This window comes from Leptidea sinapis, chromosome 16, assembly GCF_905404315.1.
Source record: "Leptidea sinapis chromosome 16, ilLepSina1.1, whole genome shotgun sequence".
Taxonomy (NCBI): domain Eukaryota; kingdom Metazoa; phylum Arthropoda; class Insecta; order Lepidoptera; family Pieridae; genus Leptidea; species Leptidea sinapis.
The window spans coordinates 11,671,427-11,692,747 of NC_066280.1; the positions used below are offsets into that span (position 1 = coordinate 11,671,427).

At 34.5% G+C, this 21,321-nt stretch overlaps 3 protein-coding genes and 1 long non-coding RNA gene across 4 annotated transcripts in view; 2 read left to right on the forward strand and 2 right to left on the reverse strand.

Moving 5' to 3' along the window:
* Window positions 1-210: 210 nt before the first annotated feature.
* The window catches only part of LOC126968782 (uncharacterized), a 559,194-nt gene continuing 538,083 nt past the window's right edge, over window positions 211-21,321 (forward strand). The window contains exon 1 of the long non-coding RNA XR_007730286.1: window positions 211-248. This is a non-coding gene — a long non-coding RNA (uncharacterized LOC126968782). The remainder of the gene's footprint in view (window positions 249-21,321) is intronic.
* LOC126968745 (uncharacterized) lies at window positions 606-1,404 on the forward strand. The gene has a single exon (XM_050813857.1). It carries the CDS (start codon window positions 672-674, stop codon window positions 1,335-1,337), a length of 666 nt encoding a protein of 221 aa, XP_050669814.1. The 5' UTR covers window positions 606-671; the 3' UTR covers window positions 1,338-1,404.
* On the reverse strand, window positions 7,815-8,701 carry LOC126968757 (protein lethal(2)essential for life-like). Its single transcript, XM_050813870.1, has one exon. The coding sequence runs from the start codon at window positions 8,560-8,562 to the stop codon at window positions 8,044-8,046; it is 519 nt and encodes a 172-aa protein (XP_050669827.1). The 5' UTR covers window positions 8,563-8,701; the 3' UTR covers window positions 7,815-8,043.
* On the reverse strand, window positions 15,258-16,016 carry LOC126968758 (protein lethal(2)essential for life-like). Its single transcript, XM_050813871.1, has one exon. The coding sequence runs from the start codon at window positions 15,925-15,927 to the stop codon at window positions 15,421-15,423; it is 507 nt and encodes a 168-aa protein (XP_050669828.1). The 5' UTR covers window positions 15,928-16,016; the 3' UTR covers window positions 15,258-15,420.

Genomic DNA, 21,321 nt, shown 5'->3' on the forward strand with positions numbered 1-21,321 from the left:
GTCTTTTAGGTCGTGTCTAACGGCCATTCCCAATATTCAGTCTTTCACCGGTTGTTGCCTACTTAAGATAAAAATCGTAACTATCGGAGACTTTTCTGTCCCAATAAACTTATCGACGGTAACTCACCTTATCCGTATACACTGTCTGTCAATGGGACGACGTATAGCTTACCAGCGATAGAAGAATGACTTATCGGGTATATTGGGACAGCTTCAGATTATTGACAGCTAATTACTGACAGTAGAAGGTAGTAATTTATCTCTATCTGTAGATAGTATATTGGGAACGGCCGTGGGGCATCAATTCTCTTAATCCGGCACTAAACTTAAGCAACCAATCGGTGGTAAGGTAAAAAATATAGTTGAGATTCAAAAGTGACTTTATGTCGTTGAATTAGAAATGATATTCAAAGTTGTATTATTAATAATTGTGAGTCTCAAAGTATCATCAAAACATACCCATCGGGAAAATACAGTACGTTAAACAATGAACACTTGTACTGATAAGACAGTCGTCCTGAGTGTGTCAACAAAGTTCTCTCTAGAAACTGTAGATAAACTTTGACCCTACTCGTATCATATAAATACAAACCAAAAGTGCGCTGCATCAGTTCTTAGTTTACTGTTGGTGAAGTGCAATTAGAATTTAATATATTGAAACAAAGGATACAATGCTGTTGATAATAGTACTCGGTATTTTGGCAAGTGTCAGTGCAGCGCCAAGGGGCCATGGCTATCATGATTACAATGAATTTGGCATGAACAATTACTTTCGAGATGATATGTTCGACACTAAACGTTTTTGGGAAGAAGTGAGACGTGAAATATTCCAGGATATAATGGAGGGTTTTACGAAACATTTTCCCACGGTAACCAGTAATGAAGGCATCATTGGCAATGAATATAAAATCAAAATGTCTCTGAACGGCTTCCTAGAAAAGGATGTCGCTGTTAAGGCGAGAAAAGGCTTAGTAATGGTGCAGGCGGTACAAAATATTGCTATGGGGGTTCAAAGTAGCTTTTTGGTGATAAAATCTTTGCCTGACTACGTCAATGAAAATGGTATCTGGATTTTGGATAATGGTATTCTGGATATTACGTTCCCATTAAACAATGGTACTGAGATATCAACGTCAGCGCCGAATTTCAGTCGGGAAGAAATTGAAAATACGAATGTCATCAACGAGGAGAATGCTGATGTGGGAGCTGAGAGAGGAGATCGGGATGAAGCTGAAATAACTCATAATGAAATGCCGAGAGAAAGTAAGGTAGAAGCAACCACATATGCTGTCGATCTAAATGATGAGGTGGAATTTGTGCCCGTGAGATATAGATAAATATGTGAATACTATGTAATTATATAACTAAAAGTTTATAATAAAATATAATATATATTTAAAGTTATGGAGAGATGTTATTATTTTGCAAATGTAAGTAAATAAATTACAGCGTCACAATAATTTTGTCATAAAACCCAGAGTCAATCCAATGCTTTTAATACTATAATATCATTGGAGTCAATTGAGCTCCTATTATAAAATTTAACCATTATCCATACAGACAATGAAGTATGTTAGTACGACACGACTTGCTAAGTCGAAATAATTAACGATCTTAATACTTAAGTTTTTACTTTTTTATAGTAACTCAATCATCTTAATCGAGTTTACTATTCAATCGAGTTTACTATTCAATCGAGTTTACTATTCAATCGAGTTTATTTTTCAATAATAAAGTTAAGATTAAATTAAATGATCTTTGTAAAATATTTAGACATATATCTTTACGTATACTTGATTGTTTTAATTAACCGACTTCAAAAAGGAGGAGGTTCTCAATTCGATCGGTATTTTTATTATGTATGTACACCGATTACTCTAAGATTTATGATCTGATTTACGTAATTCTTCTATAGATGCCATTTTATTCCATATAGATTGACCTAGAAGTTTTCATTTTTTGACAATTTTTGTCTACGTCGATGATATAAATGTTTTTTTGTGTACAGCCTTTTTAGTAGTTTTCATTCAGATTGATTATGTATTATTATTATTAACTGACACAAGAAAGGAAAAAAATAAAAAACTACGTTTAAAATATAATAATACAAGTAATAGTATTTTATTAATATTAAATGCTTGCAGTTTGCTTAAGAGGTGTAGTAAATTAAATTATTAATTATTTCACACTATTCATTTTTAGAAGTCGGTTTTTTAAATGTAGTTTAATGTAGCATCCTTAAACTTTAAAAACATTTAATGTAACTTGTGATTCTTTGTATTTGAAATGAATAAATAAATCACATGCTCTCTACATTATTTTTCCTACATTATCAGCCTTAAATTTATATATAAAAAAATTAACAGCATCCTTTTTGGTGGTTGATTTGCTTTTCAATTTTAAACAAAATAGTATTTGTTATGGAAAATGAGGACCAACGAGCGATGTAACCTGGTGTTAAGTGATCACCACCGCCCATATTCTCTTGCAACACCAAAGGAATCACAGGAGCCTTGCCGGCCTTTAAGGAAAGTGTAAGCGCTTTTTTTAAAAGTACCCATGTCGCATCGTCCCGGAAACACCACACAAGGAAACCGCACAGCTTATAAGTACGTGGAAGAAATTCCATCTACTAGGCTCCGTAAAATTGCTAAATCTTTTAAAGTGGATTGTGTTATATTTTATAATAAACTCCCTAATGAAATTAAAATATTACCTTTAAAAAATTTAAATGTATCGTAAAAAATAAATAACATCTAAGGCCTATTATAATGTGAAAGATTATTTGAATGATAAAGATAGTTGGAATTAATGTTCTAAATTTTGTTAATGAATATTGTTATACTCATTTGAATGCTATTATAACTTTTGTATTTCAACCTGACTTGCACAAGTTTTACAGTGAATAAAGATTTTTTGACTTTGACTTTGAAAGTCCTTGAAAACGGCACTGTTCAGGGCCGCCGCACATCCAGCACATGTTGGAATTAGGCGGCAGGAATCAGGTGAAATAGTTCTTGGGAACACACCCCGTGATAAATGCGGTAGAAGACACACAATGAAGCGACATCTGTACACAAACCCAAATGATCTAGCTGTTTACAGAGCACTGGATCCCCGACAATTTGAGCTGATCTGCGGTGTGCGGTGTGCGGTGCGGCGCGGTCAAAAGGATCGAGCTGATACTGGGGTGCGCCAGACAAGAGATGACAGCAATAATATATGGCCGGACCTGCGCTTTGTAAGGCGCTAGAAAAATTTTATTTACTTATTTCTTATATTATTTTATTTATTATTTCTATATATAATATACACACGTATTACAATCTAATGTTAGTATGTACGGACTAATAACATAATTAAAGAGCTGTAATATCGCTTATTCTGTGCTATTTTTATTAAGTATTTTCCATATTTGTAGTCACAAGTAATATTAGTAGTATTTCTAGTAGAGTCTTGTAATTAATATCCATATTTTTATAGATAACTAGCTGACTCAGCAAACTTTGTATTGCCGATATTAAAATCGCGATACAAAAGTAACTGTTGATCGTAGATGGGTGAAAATTTGAAGTTGTGTGTATTTTTTAATGCTGACTCATAATCAAACAAATTTAATCAAAGTGTCAAAAAAATTAAAAAAAAAAGAATTCGTGTGGACCACCCTTAACATTTAGGGGGATGAAAGATGTTTTTCGATTCTCAGACCTACCCAATATGCACTCAAAATTTCATGAGAATCGGTCAAGCCGTTTCGGAGGAGTTCGGCGCCGCACACCGTGACACGAGAATTTTATTATTATTTTATTAGAGATTATCCGCCGCAGCCAACTAGGACTTCCCAAATAATCCAAAATTTAACCTCGGAAACTCTGCTATTTCCTATCAAAGCTTTTTTCGATGTTTCGGTGTATGTGTACCGGACTTAAGGTTCGCATCGCACTCCCTCGGGATTTACGAAAAAAATTCGGAATGAAATGTAGCTAGCCTATCTGCTTTTGGTCAGTTGAGTAGTTAACGCGTGAAAGCGAAACAAATGAACAAACTCAGCACCTAACTTAAACTCTCATGATGCCTATTAGTAAAAAGATATTATATTGGAAGGTATCACAAATAAAAAGGAAGAGAAGCGAAAGAGCGCTATGATGTTTTCATCTAATGTCACTAGATGGCGCTCTTTCGACGCCATACAAATCATAGTTAATTTTCACAGGATCGAATAGGTAAATAATCTCACACTTGGCTCTGTTTATGATATAAAACTGGTAGATTTTAATTTTTCACTAATATGCGTAATAGGAATGCTTACATGAGACCTATACAAAATATCAACTTTTAAATTCTCTCCGTATTCCCCGGCTTATCACCGAAACGGCTGGACCGATTTTCGCGAAATTTTAGCTACTGCTGCTATGCCTATGCTTCATTGCGTTACTAGATTAGGTTACTTTTATTTCTAATAGTAATAAAAGCGATAAAACCCAATTCTGAATATTATGTTAAACGATGGTCAGATTGCCAGTTAAACTGTATTTGAATAACGTCAGCTCTCTACTCAACAAATTATTATTTTAACCTAGAACAGACAAACATCGTTTATACGCTCGCAAAAAGAAATCTTCAATAAACTAGAAGGCTTTGCCGGCGGTATTGGGCCAATTTTTATATCATTGCCGTTGTAGGCCGCAGTATCGCTGTGATAATCCGAAGCCGCGAGCAAAATGACCGTGCGGTCGGCGGAAATGACGGCGAGTAACTACCGCGTTGTTGTGTGCCGCAGAACGCTGCGAAAAATGCCAGCTGCAACACGGGGGCTTGCCGGGCGGTACAACACGGGCATGTGTTGTGTCAATCCAGCTTTATATAATATAAAAATTGTGATTGTTACAAGCCTTAACACCTTTTGTCCATAGTCCCAATCATCGTCAATTTAACCCCATCTCGTGTGTTTATATACCTAGGTAATATTAGTACCGACCTAGTGACAAAATAATTTGGAGATTCTTGGTGCTTTAGGTGATATATTTTAGTGTAAACTGTAAGTGAAGTCCATACGAAAGGTTGCGAATCAAGTTTTGATATCGTTCTTAATCAGTAAATTTTCAAGGCATTACAAATTACAAACATCGAACTGTGTTGACGACATTATACATATTATGCCTACCTCTAGAGTTGAGACGTACTAGGCAAAATGCAAATACTAGGTTTGACGGCGACTATGACTCAAAAGTAACAGCGACAAATACCTGTTACAAGATACTAGCTGTTATTTTAATACTATCTGTGATAATATACTAGCTACTGTAGTGAGGCGTATATTTTTCGTTGTTTGGTGTTACTTGTTAGCGCCATCTATACGTATTACAAAGTACTTTCTCTTGTGGTAACTTCGAATTTCAAAAGTTCTGTTTAGGTAAAACAAAGACCATCGTACGTCCCATTATGTCGTACGCAAGCATCGTGTTTGCTCACGCGCCGCCGAGCCACTTGCGGATTTTGCAAGTGGTTCATAATAGATTCACGCGCACGGCTACCGGAGCACCGTGGTTCATTCGTAATGTAGATCTCCATCGCGATCTTAAGCTGCCGACCATCGCTCAACATTTCAAGGAGATATCGCGACGCTACTTTGATAAGATGGCCGAGCACCCTAAAATCTTGGTGAGAGAGGCATGTGCTTACACTCCTCTAGACCACAGTCTGAACAAACAGAGGCGACCTCGACACGTACTAGTCGACCCGGACGACTATATTACGATCGCGAACGCGACACCAACACCATCACCAACACCGACACCAAACCAACCACACCGCCTTCGAAGACGTAGGAGCGGCCGTGTGCATCAAACCGCTGCTACTCGTCACTTTGACGATTTCCAGCGGCTACAACCTAATATAATACGATTCACACACTTTGATAGAAGCCCAACGAGATAGTCCTCGTCCTGTAATTGTTTAACACCACTCAAACGTTAAAAACGCACATCGCAAATCACACACCTACAATAACACTACACACAAATAGTCACACACTTATATACACTCACACATACTTACATACATATATCACCGCACTCGCCGGCGAGTGCGAAGTCTCGTCAAACCTAGAGTCCACTGGACTAACAGATATATTAGATCGTTAGTGATCTTCTCTCCATCCAGCCAAGTGAGCAGGCGGTCCTAGGTTCGAGTCTCCGTCCGAGACGCCCCGCGCCTGTGAGCTACATTTTCGGCCTCCAAGGCCTCCGCCCGGCTTCGCTGTAAAAGCCTTCAGGGCTATCAGCACAGAGGAGGCTTTTAGTCGGTAGGGGGTGTTTACACCCGAGCCCGACATTAGGCCCCGTTTCGGGGTCTTCAATACGTAAATGTACTCCTCTCAAAAAAAAAAAAAGGTAAAGCTGTACAGACCTATTAATTATTTTTATAGTTTTGATGTAATAAAAATAATCATTATACTATCGTATTCATTATGTTTCAATACTACCTATGCTTAAACAGTGATCCTTACCTAGCACACAATTAATTACAAGTAGGTACTTTCAAATTACCAATATAGGTTTTTTCTTTCGAAGAGGTGAGCCGTATTTTCCTGCTCGTAGGCAGAATATAACTGTGAATAAATACGATTAAGAAAAATTATATCAGAGACAGGGTCTTCCATTTGAAATTTACTTCAATATTTTAATTAGGTACCTATCTTATCTTAACAATAGTATGTTAAATAAATGTATGAAAGTGATGTATCTATTATTTACAAATGTGTCTAAAAGAAAAATATTCAGTAATAAATAAAAGTAAACAGGGCTTTTCTTATCCCACATATTTTAAAAGAATAGTTGAACCATAACTATTTTATTACCTATTGAATTAAAAATAATATAACAGACCTACAAATCACACAATTATAGCTGTATCAAAATACTGTTAAAAATACCTACTTAATACTCCTATTTATTTGTTCAATAACAGGTATTACTCAAATATCAGTTGCTACTAAAATACTAGCTGTTATTAAATACTTGTTCAGTAACAGGTGTTACTCAAATAACAGTCGTTACTAAAATACTAGGTGTTGTTATTTTTGATATCTTGTCACAGTGACAACCGGTGATATTTTAATACCTGTTACAAATACCTGTGACGATAAATACGTCTCACCCCTACTACCTACCTAGGATAATAAACAAGCCCTGCAAATAAATTTGAGGTTAAGAGCCCGCGCAGACAGAGAACGGTCAGAGTTCTGCGTTCTAGTGACCGTTGACCGCCCAAGAGTTCCAACGCATACAAGCGGCGTGCAAATTCTCGCGTAGTTTCGTTTGGGGTCTTTCCACAGGCAACATGTCACTCGAAAGTTCGTCATCCGATGAAGAATTATTGATCTTGTGGAGCTCAGCAGCTTCTAAGAAAAGGAAGTATTGGGTGCACCCAATTAACACAACGCAAAAAGAACAAGGCGAATTCATTAATATTTTTCAGGATTTACTTAAAGATGAACAAAGATTCTATATTTATTTTCGAATGTCGATTAATAAACCCCTTTCCCTAACCAATTCAATTAACTTTTCCGTTATTCCAAACTCAGACATCGCGGCGTTCCGGTGTTCTGTCTTGGCGGGAAAAGAACTCTTCGAACGCTACGTTCCGCTTTGACCGCCGCGGTCAGACCGCCCGCTGTATGCGTTGTTGTTATAGACTCAGTATATTCTAATGAACGCCGAACGCGGAACTCCTGACCGCTCTCTGTCTGCGCGGGCTCTTATAGGTAGATACCTACATATGTTAGGGATTTTTCGACTCAATGAAAAGCTTGATAGAGACTAGAACTTTAATAAAATTATAGAAACATAGATCATTCTCTTGGTTATCGCACTGCGTTTACAACAGCGTTCTTAAATCACTTGAATTCAAAATATGCAGTCGGCAATAAACAACTCGAACATAATATTAAGAACCTAGGTAACATACCACTTACAAATTATTATGTAAATTATGTAGGTACGTAGGTAACGGAATGTTGCTCAAAATCACAAAAATCTAGTTTTATTTATCAGATTCACCTTCTATTTGCTTCTTAACAGGTCCAGTTTGTATAATGGGCACTATTCTCTCATTAGAGGACTTCGGTGGCACTTGTAACGGCGCACTGATCGATAAGATACCATCAGAAGACAATTTGGACGTCAGTGAGGCTTCGTCGATGCCTTCCGGTAGCTGATACCTCCTCGTGAAACTCCTAGATATAAACCCGTGCTCATCTTGCTTTTCTTCATGTTTACCATCCACTACCAAGAAGCCGTCTGCGGTTTTGACTGAAATTTCCTCTGGAGCGAAGTGTTGGACATCTAAATTAATTTGGAACTTGTCTTTGTCTGCTTTAATGGAGGATCCTTCGCCTGATGCTCCTATATTCCGCCACGGCCTGTAGTAGTTATTGTTTATTTGCGGCACAGCGACTATGGTCAAAAAATCGTCTGGCGTGAGTCCCAAGCCGAAGTGTTGGTCCAAGAGTCGCCTTGGTCTAGGTCGCTCGTATTCAAAGTATAATGGATACACTGACATTATCACTGTGTAATTGAATACAACGTGTCTTCAAAATTACTATTGAGTTATTGCTATTGAGTTATTATGAAAATACCGCTTTACGCTTACGATCGTCTATGCCTTGTTGCTTGTGAATGTTATTGACAGAATGACGCGCTGTTGGTCGTATGAGCGTTTTATAGTAAACAGCGCCATCTGCTGCTGTCGGGAACCGTTGAGAAAAGTCTAGAATAAAATATTCTGGAAGCTTCAAGTCGCCGCTCGATAACAAATTCAAGTCAGGTGTACTTAACTATTGGTGCAACATCTTTATTTCTTCAGTGTTATAATGTTGGGTATCTATTAATCCGTGTACTTTATTTAATATCCTGATTAAGTTCAATTATTAATCATTATTATTATCAATTAAAAACAAGATATCAAAAATTATAAATGCATTTTTTTTGGGTTAAGTTCGATAGTAAAAAACTAGTACACAAATGTTGTTTTTATATTTATCTTAATGTTTACTGTACTGTGCCTACAGTTATAGTGCCTATTTATTATTATGTCGATGTTAAATGGAAAATTCGATTGAAACGAAGATCTTATGGTGAATCTTTGAACCATGCATTCAAGTTAAATCATTGTTTATTTTTATTGAAAAGTCCGTTGAAAATTAGTTTTTTTTTTTAAATATAAACTGTTCAAAAGGTTATGAGGATAAAACTTTTTAATTTAAGCAAGGTGCAGCAAAAATGCAAAATAAAATATAAGACATATTTTCTATAAGATTACACAAATAAAATTTGAAAAATATAAAAATAGAAAAATATAAATAATCCTAGAAGTGAGGATTATCACTTTAAAAACATAACAAATTCTCTAAGATTTTTAATTTGGTGTGTGTTAAAATATAAAAAAACTTAAAACTTTCAATACTTATTTATGTGGTTATTATTAATTAATGCTAATGCGAAATATATTGGTCTCAAGTAGTTCTAGTTGTGAGTATCATTGCATTGATTGATTGATTGATTGATAACCTCCTCCTTTCTCGAAGTTAATCAGGTAATTTTTAATATTTGAGACCTGAACTGGCACAGTCAATCCCTTATAATTAAAATTTTTGAAACAAAGATTTTGTTTGAAAAAAATTAATTAAATGTTGTTTACTTCTGGTACATTAGTACAGCTACTCGATACTAGATGGCGCATGAATGTTACGATAACATTCTAGAAAATGAAACATATAATATTTATTATCCAAACATCGAACACCGTCTGGCGTATTAGCTCTTAATGCACTAGTACACGCACGCGGTTTTACTCGCGTAGATACCGATATCGTGTACCGATCGAAATTTTTGGAACTTTTATATTAATAAAAGTTTTATCTCACTTAGTTTTATTTATTATTACATTATTTTCTTTAGATTGACATTTTTGATTTCGTTATATCGTTTGAAAATCGAAAGGAATGTCCGATTTTAATAATGTAAAAAATATTTGTACAGGTTAACCGACTTCAAAAAAGAGGAGGTTCTCGATTCGTCGGTATGTTTGTTACCTCAAAACTTTCGACTGGGTGAACCGATTTTGATAATTAGTTTTGTATTTGAAAGCTGGTGTCCCTTCCTGTGGGACCACCATTGTAATTTGGTCTAGATCTGACAATGGCATCCATGACAAAACCATAAAAGTCTTAAATTTGCTATACATATGTGGATGATAAATTTACGAATAACTCAATATCGCGCCAACCAATTTCGATGATTCTTTTTTTATTGGAAAGGATATTCTTCAAAGATAGTTTGGTGAGGGTTGATTTTGGTTGGGTTCTGATAACGGAATCCATGACAAAGTAACGGAACTCTTCAATTCTTAGCAGCAAATTAACGATACTCGGCCGAATCTTTTATATGCTATTAGGATATTTAAGTCATCTACAAAAACGTAGTTATGGTCAAGTAATTGTCGTAGTCGAATATGATGATCAATGGAACTCCTTAACGACTTACAGTAAGGGTGCGATCTGTGGCAGAATTTCTAACTGTCTGTAATCATATTGCAAAGCGCTTACGTTCATTGCTGCATTGAAAAATTTAGTATATCTACACATATTTAGCCAAATTGTTAGATGGTGTACTTCAAATTCACTAAAATTCATAAAATAAAAAAAACAACCCACTTCAAAAACACTATTTCAAAACAATAGATATAATATGCACTAAAAAGTATAAAAATAATTGCGTATTTTATACAATCTAATTAATAAATCCAATTCTAGTTACGATTATTGTCATTTTTGGAATTGGTGTCCTTCCGCCAACTTTATTGTTTTCAACCCATTTTATATCAATTTTAAGGCATTACAAATCGCAAGCAACTGAAAATTCGTTTAAACCATTTCGACGGACTTAGTTTAATTTACTAGAGGTAGACAAATCTTTTTACGCTTACTTACACATAACACTTACATATTTTATAGTGGCACTTTTTTCACTCTCGTTTTTTTTATCTATTAAATATTAACCTTGTAATTTTTATCTTTTTTAAATTTTTATAAATAATATGTGGTTAACGGTTTTGGTGGCACATTTAGGATTACCTTATAGGTACTTTACTTTAGTTAGCAAGATCTAATGTTTCACTGTTCGTTGACTCCAATAAATAAAAAATAAAATTATATATTGTACAGAATATGTTACCCAGGGCAAAAATAATAATCAAATCATAAAAGAAAATCATTTTTGCAAACTTCAAAAAACGTGAAAAAAAGCCGGCTAGTGTCTTTTCTTCTACTTCAATGGACTAAAAATAAATATATGAAAGTTTCCCGTAAATATTTCAAAGAAAAACAAAAAAGATTATTTCTGAGAAAAATATTCAATAAAATGTTGTTTAAGATATATTCAAATAAAATAATTTCCAAAAAAACACATTCAAAAAAATTTTGTTTCAAAATATTTAAAAAAAAATTATCAAAAAAAATATTACAAAATAAATATTCCAAAAAACCATATTTCGAATAAAATCATTTCAAAAAAACATTTTACAAAAATGCTTTAAAAAAAAAGGATTTATTTTAAATATATTTCAAAGATTATATTTAAAACACAGCATAGTATGAAACTTTTCAATACATAAAAATCTAACGCTTTTGTTAATGTTATGGCGTTTTTTGTCTGCTTTGGTAAACCTCCACAACGCCCCATAACACAAGAAACTTTGTTCCAAAAAAAGAGATTAAAAATTCGACTTCGACGTATTTGACATGTTCTTTGAAAGTATGATGTAGGTACTTATTCTCTACTCTGTGACAAAAGAGCCAATTAAAAAAAAACGTGTGGCACTCGGGGACTGCCGCGGTAAAGCTATTGCATAGCATTTTTTATCAACTTATGCAATTATAATTATTTATTTATTTAATTTAGGCAGTATTTTTTTCCTTTGTTTTTTTTATTTGATATTAATTTTTCTTTGTTAGGTTATTTTCGTTACGGAATTTCTGGATTCGGACTCCACGCTCAAGGCCGCGATAGAAGCTATGCAATAGCTTAAAAAAACACAATCAATACCTGCAACTTAAATCCTTTATCGCCATTTTCAATAACATATCTCTAGTTACGGATATATTGCTATCACCGTTTAATGACAAGATCTTATCTATCCGTAGTTATGTCCAATATAGTTATATTATTTGTTATAGTCCAATACTATCTGTCGATAGGTTATTGAAACATTCTAGCGCTCTACAAAGCGCAGGTCCGGCCACACATGGAGTATTGCTGTCATCTCTGATCTGGTGCACCCCAGTATCTGCTCGAACCATTTGACCACGTGCAACGTAGAGCAGCTCGAATTGTCGGGGACTCAGTGCTCTGTGAACGGCTGGATCACTTGGCGTTGCGTAGAGACGTCGCTTCATTGTGTGTCTTCTACCGCATTTATCACGGGGAGTGTTCCGAAGAGCTGTTTTACCTGATTCCTGCCGCCGAATTTCACCTTCGCACGACACGCCACAAGTTAGGATATCATCCCCACCATCTGGATGTGTAGCAGTCCTCCACAGTGCGGTTTTCAAGAAGCTTTCTCCCTCATAATTCAAAGCTGTGGAATGAGCTTCCTTGTGCGGTGTTTCCGGGACGATACGACATGGGTACCTTCAAAAAAAGCGCGTACACCTTCCTTAAAGGCCGGCAACGCTCTTGTGATTCCTCTGGTGTTGCAAGAGAATGTGGGCGGCGGTGATCACTTAACACCAGGTGACCCGTACACTCGTTTGTCCTCCTATTCCATAAAAAAAATGTTAAACAATATAAAAAGTATTAGTTATGATTGTAATGCTCAGGGTCGGATTTAAACTAAATGCCGCCCCTGGGCACCGGAAAAAAATCCGCCCCAATACTGGAATTTTATTTAAACTTATAGTTTATATATTTTATTTTTCAATTGAACTTCTTGAATTAGCAATTAAATCAAAAATTATTAATTAACATAATTAATTAATTATATTGAGCAATCTTCATAAGACAAAAAAAAAATTTTTCACTTTTCAATATTTTGCCGCCCTAAGAAATTTGCCGCCCTGGGCACTTCCCCAACTGCCCCTAGTGTGAATCCACCGCTGGTAATGCTTGTACCTACTATTTGATTTTTAAGCATTCCAACTGACGTGTACAAAATATCAATTTGATAAAAATTTTCACTAATTCGATATAACGGCAAGCGTTTGCCTTCGTTTATACGATATAATATGGTGGCAAAAAGTTGATGAGCTCAAACGAATAACGAACTCGTAGGAACTTTGTACATTATCTTATTTCGTGTGATACACGCAAGTTGTAAGCGCCTGTCGCAGTCGCTCGTTGTACCGCTTCGCTGCGCCGTATATTTGAGCGAAGCGAGATAAACTAAGTCTGTGTACGAAAACAAAATTATTCTAACAAGTTTTGATCAATCGGCTCAATTTTTAAATAAATATAAATAGCGCGTGCTAATTTAGAATAATTTGTAAATCGTTTGTGTTTTTAATTATAATAATTGAATCAAGTCGAAATTCAAAATTCTGTCTCGACAATAACCTACAAAATTTAGAAAGGTTTCTATGACTTTAACACAGAAATAATTGTTGTCAAAATTGGAGTCACCCGGTGGAAGCTCCGCACAGCTTCGCTTCGCTTGGCTCGATAAATTATTAGCCTAGGTAGGTAGTAGGTACCTATATAAAGTGTTTATTTTTATTTGTACCGTCACACTTTAATATTTATTGTACTATGTTAATAGATTACCCTTGTTATGTAGGTACCTACCGAAAACGAAGAGGAGCGCCAAACTATAAACAAGGAAACCAAAGAGTATAATAATAAGGAAACCAAAAACTGTTGCAGGCGTCCGCTGCTAAGGTTTGCCAACCGTACAAGAGTATAGTAGTAGTATTTAAGAAGATACAGTATTGTAAGTACTTACTTCTATTTAATGAAGGTTTACTCTATAATCGATATCACTAATATATTACGCTTAAATACTGTTTATTACATTACAAAAAAATGCACTATGGTTTTTATTCCAACAACTTGTCACATCAACATTACCGTCATGTCAAAATCGTAGTGGTTGCGTTCAGAAATCATTGCGATGCGCCCTAGTTTTAGGGTACCAACCAATACGTAGATACGTCATGTCACCTTGAAACCACTTGGTGTCGCACAATTATTAAAAAAAATATGTACATCAATCATGCAAAGAGGATGTAAATACTACGTAATTAGAGGCGGGACTGCCTAAGTAAAAATTGAAATTTAGTTTTTTTTAGTAAAATTACAATATTAAGACGACGAAGTATAATCCGGCTAAGTTTGAAAGCGAGCAGTTGCCTAAAACGTAGCGGATTTTTGTGCAAGATTATAGCCGTCACCTGTCAATCTATCAATGACCGCACGTTTCATACAATCGAGTGAATCGCTTTTTTCTCAGAGAGTTTCGCTAGGCTGCTTGTAACTCGTGTCTACTGAACCACAATCAATTATTATTGAATAAGTTGTAAGTAAAATCATTTTCTTCTATTTGTATGACAATAATAATTTAAAATTATATTTAAATAAAACGATATCTAAATTATGCGGCATAATAATATATTCATTGGATGTATTTAATAAGTAAGGGACTTTATTTACAATATTAGTAGAAAGAACTACAAACGTAAAAGAACAAATTTGAATTTAAAAAAAATATTGTCCCAGTCTTGATTATAAACATGTTTCTTAAATTAAATTAATTAATTTATATTTTCATTATTTAAGTTATGTATGGTTATTGTAAATTTGTTATGATTCATTTATATGTATACATATTTTATCATGTAAATATTATGTAGATAGATATTTTTTCCTGATACTGGTTAACTCTTCAATCATTCTTATTAAAATTTTTAATGAAACTTGTTGAAAACATAATATTATCAATATTGTTGATTTTAAACTAGATTTTACGTGCTTACTTTATTTCATGTTTTTATTTTGTTTCCAAATAAATAAATCTTGCCTCCAGTATAGACATTGCAATCTCCGATTGGAGTAAATTATAAAAAAGCTCACAATTGAATTTCTTTTTTCATAAGAAAATATTTTAAGCTTATATAATTTTAATAAGTAGCTACTATAATGGCGTTCTTTATAAAGAACATTCAAGTCTTGAGAAAATACAAGCATAACTTGGACAAACCAAACAAGTTTTATTTAGTTGTAAACAATTTATTTCTTATCATCATTTTGACTTACAATACACATTGTAACAAATAGTAATGAATTAATAAAATCACAGTAATATATATACATAATCAGTCTTAAACAGAAATAACAGAATCCACTCTTTTTCAAACTCTGAAGATACAGTTTATTTCTTAAATGGCCCAGTGTGTGTGATCGGCACTATCCGTTCGCCAGTCGAAGGTAACGGTAGAACTTTTGGAGCAGTGACTGTGAGAACTCCATCCGTAGAGAACGTAGACTTAACCGTGTCGGGCAGACATCCTTTAGGCAGCGCATATCTTCGTACGAATCGTCTAGAAATATATCCATGCTCGTCGCGTTTTTCTTCGTGTTTGCCTTCAACTATTACAAATCCATTTATGACTTTCACAGTTACCTCTTCAGGAGCAAAATGCTGCACGTCGATGTTTACTTGGAACTTGTCAGAGTCCGAGGTGATTTGTAAGTCCACATCTTTGAGATTCATACGGTTCATCGCATTAGACAGCTGTTCCAGTGGTCTGAAAATATTATGCCAAGGCTGGAAAAATTCCCACGGCACTAGTTGGTTGGAAGGGCGGTTCGATTTTGGACCGAATATTTCTCTTTCCACCATTTTTAACGGTTCGACTAAATCCGGAACAAGTGACATTTTCGCTTACAACACTTCTCTTTACTGAGTACTTGAGTGATAGCTTTATTTATCTCAAATCTCAACATTCACTGCCGTACGGCTGAGCGAGCTCTCCTTATATACTTCCCTCGACAGCGCCACCTAGCCAGCACAAGCAGCGTCAACTATGAAGAAAATTCTTGAACGCTCTAAATGTTTGTTGCATACTGTCGAAATGTCTAGAAACTTCGCGTTAGCTGAATTTGCTAGATTGTTCTGCGACTAAAATAGCAGTTTGCGTTTTACCGCCATCTAGTGTCGAGTAGAATATTAAGTTTACAAAATGGGAATCCGTGAACTCTCGCATTCTACGTCGCTTACTTTTTATTTTTAATTTATTCTGTAATACATTTTACATTGAAGTGCAGCAGCAGTGTTGTTTGTAGATAACTTAGTTCAGTACAATAAAACTACCAAAAAGTCCTATAATTTATTGCAGACTGCAAGTAAAACTTGTAGTTACTATTACTTATTCTTTGGTAAAACTTTTTTAGGCGCGTAAGGGTAACTCAGAATCAAAGTTGAAACAATTTATTAACTGGTAACATTTGATGGTTTTAATTAAAATTTCATATTCCTCAGTAATATTTTTTGAAAATCCCTAAGTATATTTGCTTATTTTTACTACTTTTGTAATAAATAAATTATTTATACAGTTTTCAAAAATATTCTTGACGTATGTGATTAATTCTTTAATATTCAATAACTTTGTTATATTGACATGTGCTAATCTAAGGTTCAATTTATTATTTACAATTATTTTATTTAAGTAAGTGAAAATTTTAAAATGGAGTGTATTATAAATAGAATATATAATGAAAATAATAATCAGTAAATAAAATAGCGGAATCCCAGGAACATTTTACTCTTTCATAAATAAATGAAAAAATCAAGAACCTGATCTGACCTGTAAAAAGTGTAAGTGTTTATTTCTGATTAATAATAGGAAATTGAAGGTTATATTATTATAAGCACATATAAATATGACGTTGTTATTGAATATTAACAAATATGGCTGTATGGGCTCGAACCTTTTGCCTATCCTAATAATGAAAACGAAAAACAAAAAACCAAGAACAAATTTCCGAATGTCAGAAAATTTCTGAAAACTTATATAATATTATTTATTGCAAAAGCAGTAATAAATAAACAATAAAAACACTTGGACATTTTTTAAAAATATTACTGATCAATTTGAAATATTTTTCAAAACCATCAAATTATAACGGCTTAAAAAATATTTTTTGACTTTTGTACTGAGCATTACTACCGTCACAAAAAATTCTGAGTTACCCCCAAGTCGCGCCTAAAGAAGTTTTACTTCAAAATGAAAGAGAAAATCAATGACTTGACTTGTGAAATACGTACCTGTTTATTTTTTTATTGTTAATCTGATTTTCTTTCACCATTTTAAGTAAAATATATAAAATCTCATAAAAAAATAGCTTAAAAAACTAAAAACACACTGTGCTTGCAAAAAGCCTTATCGACGATAGATGAAAAAAATCATAAATAAACAAATATCTTATTTTGCAAAATAGAAAAATATAATAATTTTATCAAATTAATGTATTGTCATCGGTCTTCAATAAATCTGTTGTAAGTTTGAATGTAATCTGGCCATTTAAAGTGGGTTAAAATCGCGGGCAAATGAGTCGGTTACAAACAAACGTCAAACATACATACAGGTAAAGCTAATAAAAAGCGTGAAATAATATAATTATAAAGGATTTTTTACTCTCGTACCTACTAATATATATTATTTGCTTCTAGGTACAAAGAAAGAAAAAAAACATGCAACCCTCTTGGGCTTCCTAAGCTTTTGCTTAGGAAAATAAAAGAAGCGTGAAATCTTGAAGTGGCAGACGCGCCTTGTCGCTGGTACTCCGCAAATCCGGCGAGAAGTGTTGCTGTGCGAATTTGCATATAACAGCATAAGTGGGGTGGTTGAACTCGACAATAACTAATGAGAAACGTGTCTATGCCACGCTTCAATGTGGTACCAATCCGGTCGAGTTTATCTGGAAGAGAATTCCCGTAGCCAGCATTGATATCTCACATCGTTTACATCACACATGTGATCCGTGGAACTTTCCTTTTCTTCATGACACTCTTGGCAGAGCGGTTGTGGTCATCAAAAAGTAACATCTTTTGGGGCAGATGTGATTCGCCCCACGAGCATTCACCATTTTTCCGTGGTGGCCGACAGTCTGGTACATTCGTTCAATGGACTGCCCACAGGAGACTTAATTTAGTCGGTCCATCGCATGGGCGACCTTCCTCGCCCTCTGGTGCCCTCCACTTTCCCCTGGACGACAAGGCGCTCGATGGACACACTCGCGCCGGGAGACGTCCGAAAAAGTGCGACTCTGTAGTTACACTGAAAGGCGTTGTTTTATGCGATGTTCTTGGAAAATGGAGACGTTGGTGCGAAACTCGGTCCAAGAAACTCCCAGTATTCTCCTCCAACACCGCATTCTCCATTGCATCAATTTCCTTTTTCTCGACTTGTCGCAAAGTCCACGTCTCTGCAACATACAAAATACCCGTGGAACCGAAAGATCCTATTTGTTTCTTTATGAAAGAGAACAAACAAACATACGAATCACCTGAAGGTAATTGATTACATGCAGTCCATAATTCTTGCAAACAACAGAGGAATCACAACAGCTTTGCCGAACTTACAAAGCGTCGAATTGCACAACATAATATGAATTCTAAAACACACACATAGTCCAGTCATTATACATAGTAAGTTCACCTCGGCATTCAAGATACCCAGCTGTAAGTCTAAATACTTGTATATTGACACCATAAAAGTTGTCTCAAAACCTACATATGGTAGGGTGTAAGCAACTATTAAATTTCAAGGTCAAAGGTCACAAAAATCGGTATTTTGCGCTTTTTTTTGTAAATATACCATTTCCTATGGGTTTTTTGCTATATGTATTTATTATCAATATTGTAGAATACAAATTTTGTGGCATCTTATTTGCCTCAGTGATGCAAATAAGATTCCACTCAGTACTTTAGGTTCAAGTTAGAATCCTGACAGTGCATTGTAGAAGTAATTGGCAGGGCGTATAATTTACCATCAGATGAATGACTTACACGTTTTCTCATAAAAAAAATACCATAAAAATATATTTTGAGTTGTATTGCACTTAAAAATACCAATAACAACTCGTTTATAACGAATAATATAAATATTATATAAGGCATAAAAGGCATTTATTTTCTCAAAATTGATTCCTTTAGAAATCTTTTTGATGTCATTTCTAATAACTACTAGATACTAGATATTACTACCGCTTCGGAAACAAATGGCGCTCTGAGAGAGAAGAAGCGGCGCAAGAAACTCTCCCAGCATTCATTTTTTGCGCTCTTTTCAATAAAAATATACAATATTGTACAGTAATTTCTATCGCTATAAAATAATCACAATCTAGTCTCAGGCTGTCCGATCATTTAGATATTCAGCAGTGGAGTAATAGGATTTACGACAGAGCCATTTTTTTTTATAAAACATTCAAATTTATTTATAGATAATGCCTGAACAGTGGCTGGGACTTTATTATAGAAGTGTATACATTAACCCTTAAAGCTATTATGTATCTTACCTACTAGAATTATTTACAAGCAATCACTTATTTCTAGTGTTATAATAATGAAAATCACTATTAAGAGCAAAAAGGTGACGATTTTTGTGAACGTATATTAAATTTTCATAAATGTACTGACATAGTAATAACAATAGTATTAAATATAATAATAATAGTATAAATGAGTAATGCAGAAGCCAATAACATCCGTTATCGAATGTTGTTATTATAAATAATAAATTATCACTACGTACTCGTAACATTAAGTCGACGAACTTCTATTTGTTTGTTTGTTAACTGATAAAAAGTAATTATTTTAATTTGCAGTGTTTTTGTTACACTCATTTTAAGATCCAAGATGGCGGATGTGACATTTTCAATACGGGTATCATTTTTGACATTTTCGGGAGTGTCAGTGAACAAACAATTTTATTTCAGTCTTCGTTTCTTTTAAGTCCAGCATTATCGTATTCAACACTCTCAAGAATCATGAAAACAACACCCATGATAAAAAAGTTGATAATTGCATGTAGCTCCAACTAGGATCTACATTTTGACAGCACTATCAGTTACCATGCCTTTTACTATTGGGTTTATCATTTATGTAGAATTACCATAACTCTTGTGGTATTAACGGGACCGTTTATTAGAATCGAATGGTGTAGGATTTCTTTTAAGTTTCGCATCTTTTACACAAAATAATTATCAAATATCAATGGCACACACCTTTACGAGAAAATTGGCAACGCTGCATGCTTGGCAGCTTCGAATTACGATCCTCCACCAGTGGGAGGCTCCTTTACACCGGATGCCGGCTAGATTACCACAACGGCGCCTATTTCTTACGTGAAGCACTAATGTGAAAGCATTACTGTATTTTGGTCTGAAGCAGCAATTACTAGGCAAATGAGACTTGAAATCTTATCTCTCAAAGTGACGAGAGGTCGCAGCTATTGTAGTGCCGCTCAGAATTTTTGGGTTTTACAATAATCTTGAGCGGCGCTGCATTGTAATGGGCAGAGCGTATCAATTACCATCAGCTGAACGTCCTGCTCGTCTCGTTCCTTATTTTCATTAAAAAAATACGGTTGACTGTATTTACATACTTATAAATGAAAAAATGTCACTATCTTACTTTCATTGACTACGTCCATTGATTAATTTTGTTAGTGTAAGTTTGGCAACGTCGCTAAAATTAGGACTTGGCACACTGGTTACAATCAAGACACAATGTACATTTAAATTTTAGATCATTAGGGAGGTAGGTATATAGAGTGATTTTACATAAGGGCGCCCGCACTTTGGTCACGAATTCGTATCGTACGATAGTATTCGTACGAATTTAATGCGTACATTAGTGGTCGTAGTGGCATTGCTTGCGGCGGTGTGCCGGATCGTCTCATTCCTCAAATATGTGCGAAGGGAACTCGACTCGTGAACGGGTTCTGCCAGGTCGACCTGGTTATAGTTATAGTTCAATTAGTTTATAGTTCAGTAAGATTATAGTTAATAAATCATTGTATTTAACTATAACTAATTATGACAGTAATTACGACGTTAATGTTCACGAAGTATCCTTACACAAACAATGAAATGAAGCTTTAAAGGTTGATATATCCATTATAGGATTATTTATATTAATACAATTTATTCTTTACTGCTTTTATTAAAAAAATGACTTTAATAACGCTTTTAACTTACGATTTACCCGAATTTTTTAATTACAAGTGTGAGAATTAGTTACAATATAGTATAAGAATGTATAAGACTT

Bases quoted from the DNA above. Each gene is read 5' to 3' on its own strand.
- LOC126968745 (XM_050813857.1), top strand. From the start codon at position 672: ATGCTGTTGATAATAGTACTCGGTATTTTGGCAAGTGTCAGTGCAGCG.
- LOC126968757 (XM_050813870.1), bottom strand. From the start codon at position 8,562: ATGTCAGTGTATCCATTATACTTTGAATACGAGCGACCTAGACCAAGG.
- LOC126968758 (XM_050813871.1), bottom strand. From the start codon at position 15,927: ATGTCACTTGTTCCGGATTTAGTCGAACCGTTAAAAATGGTGGAAAGA.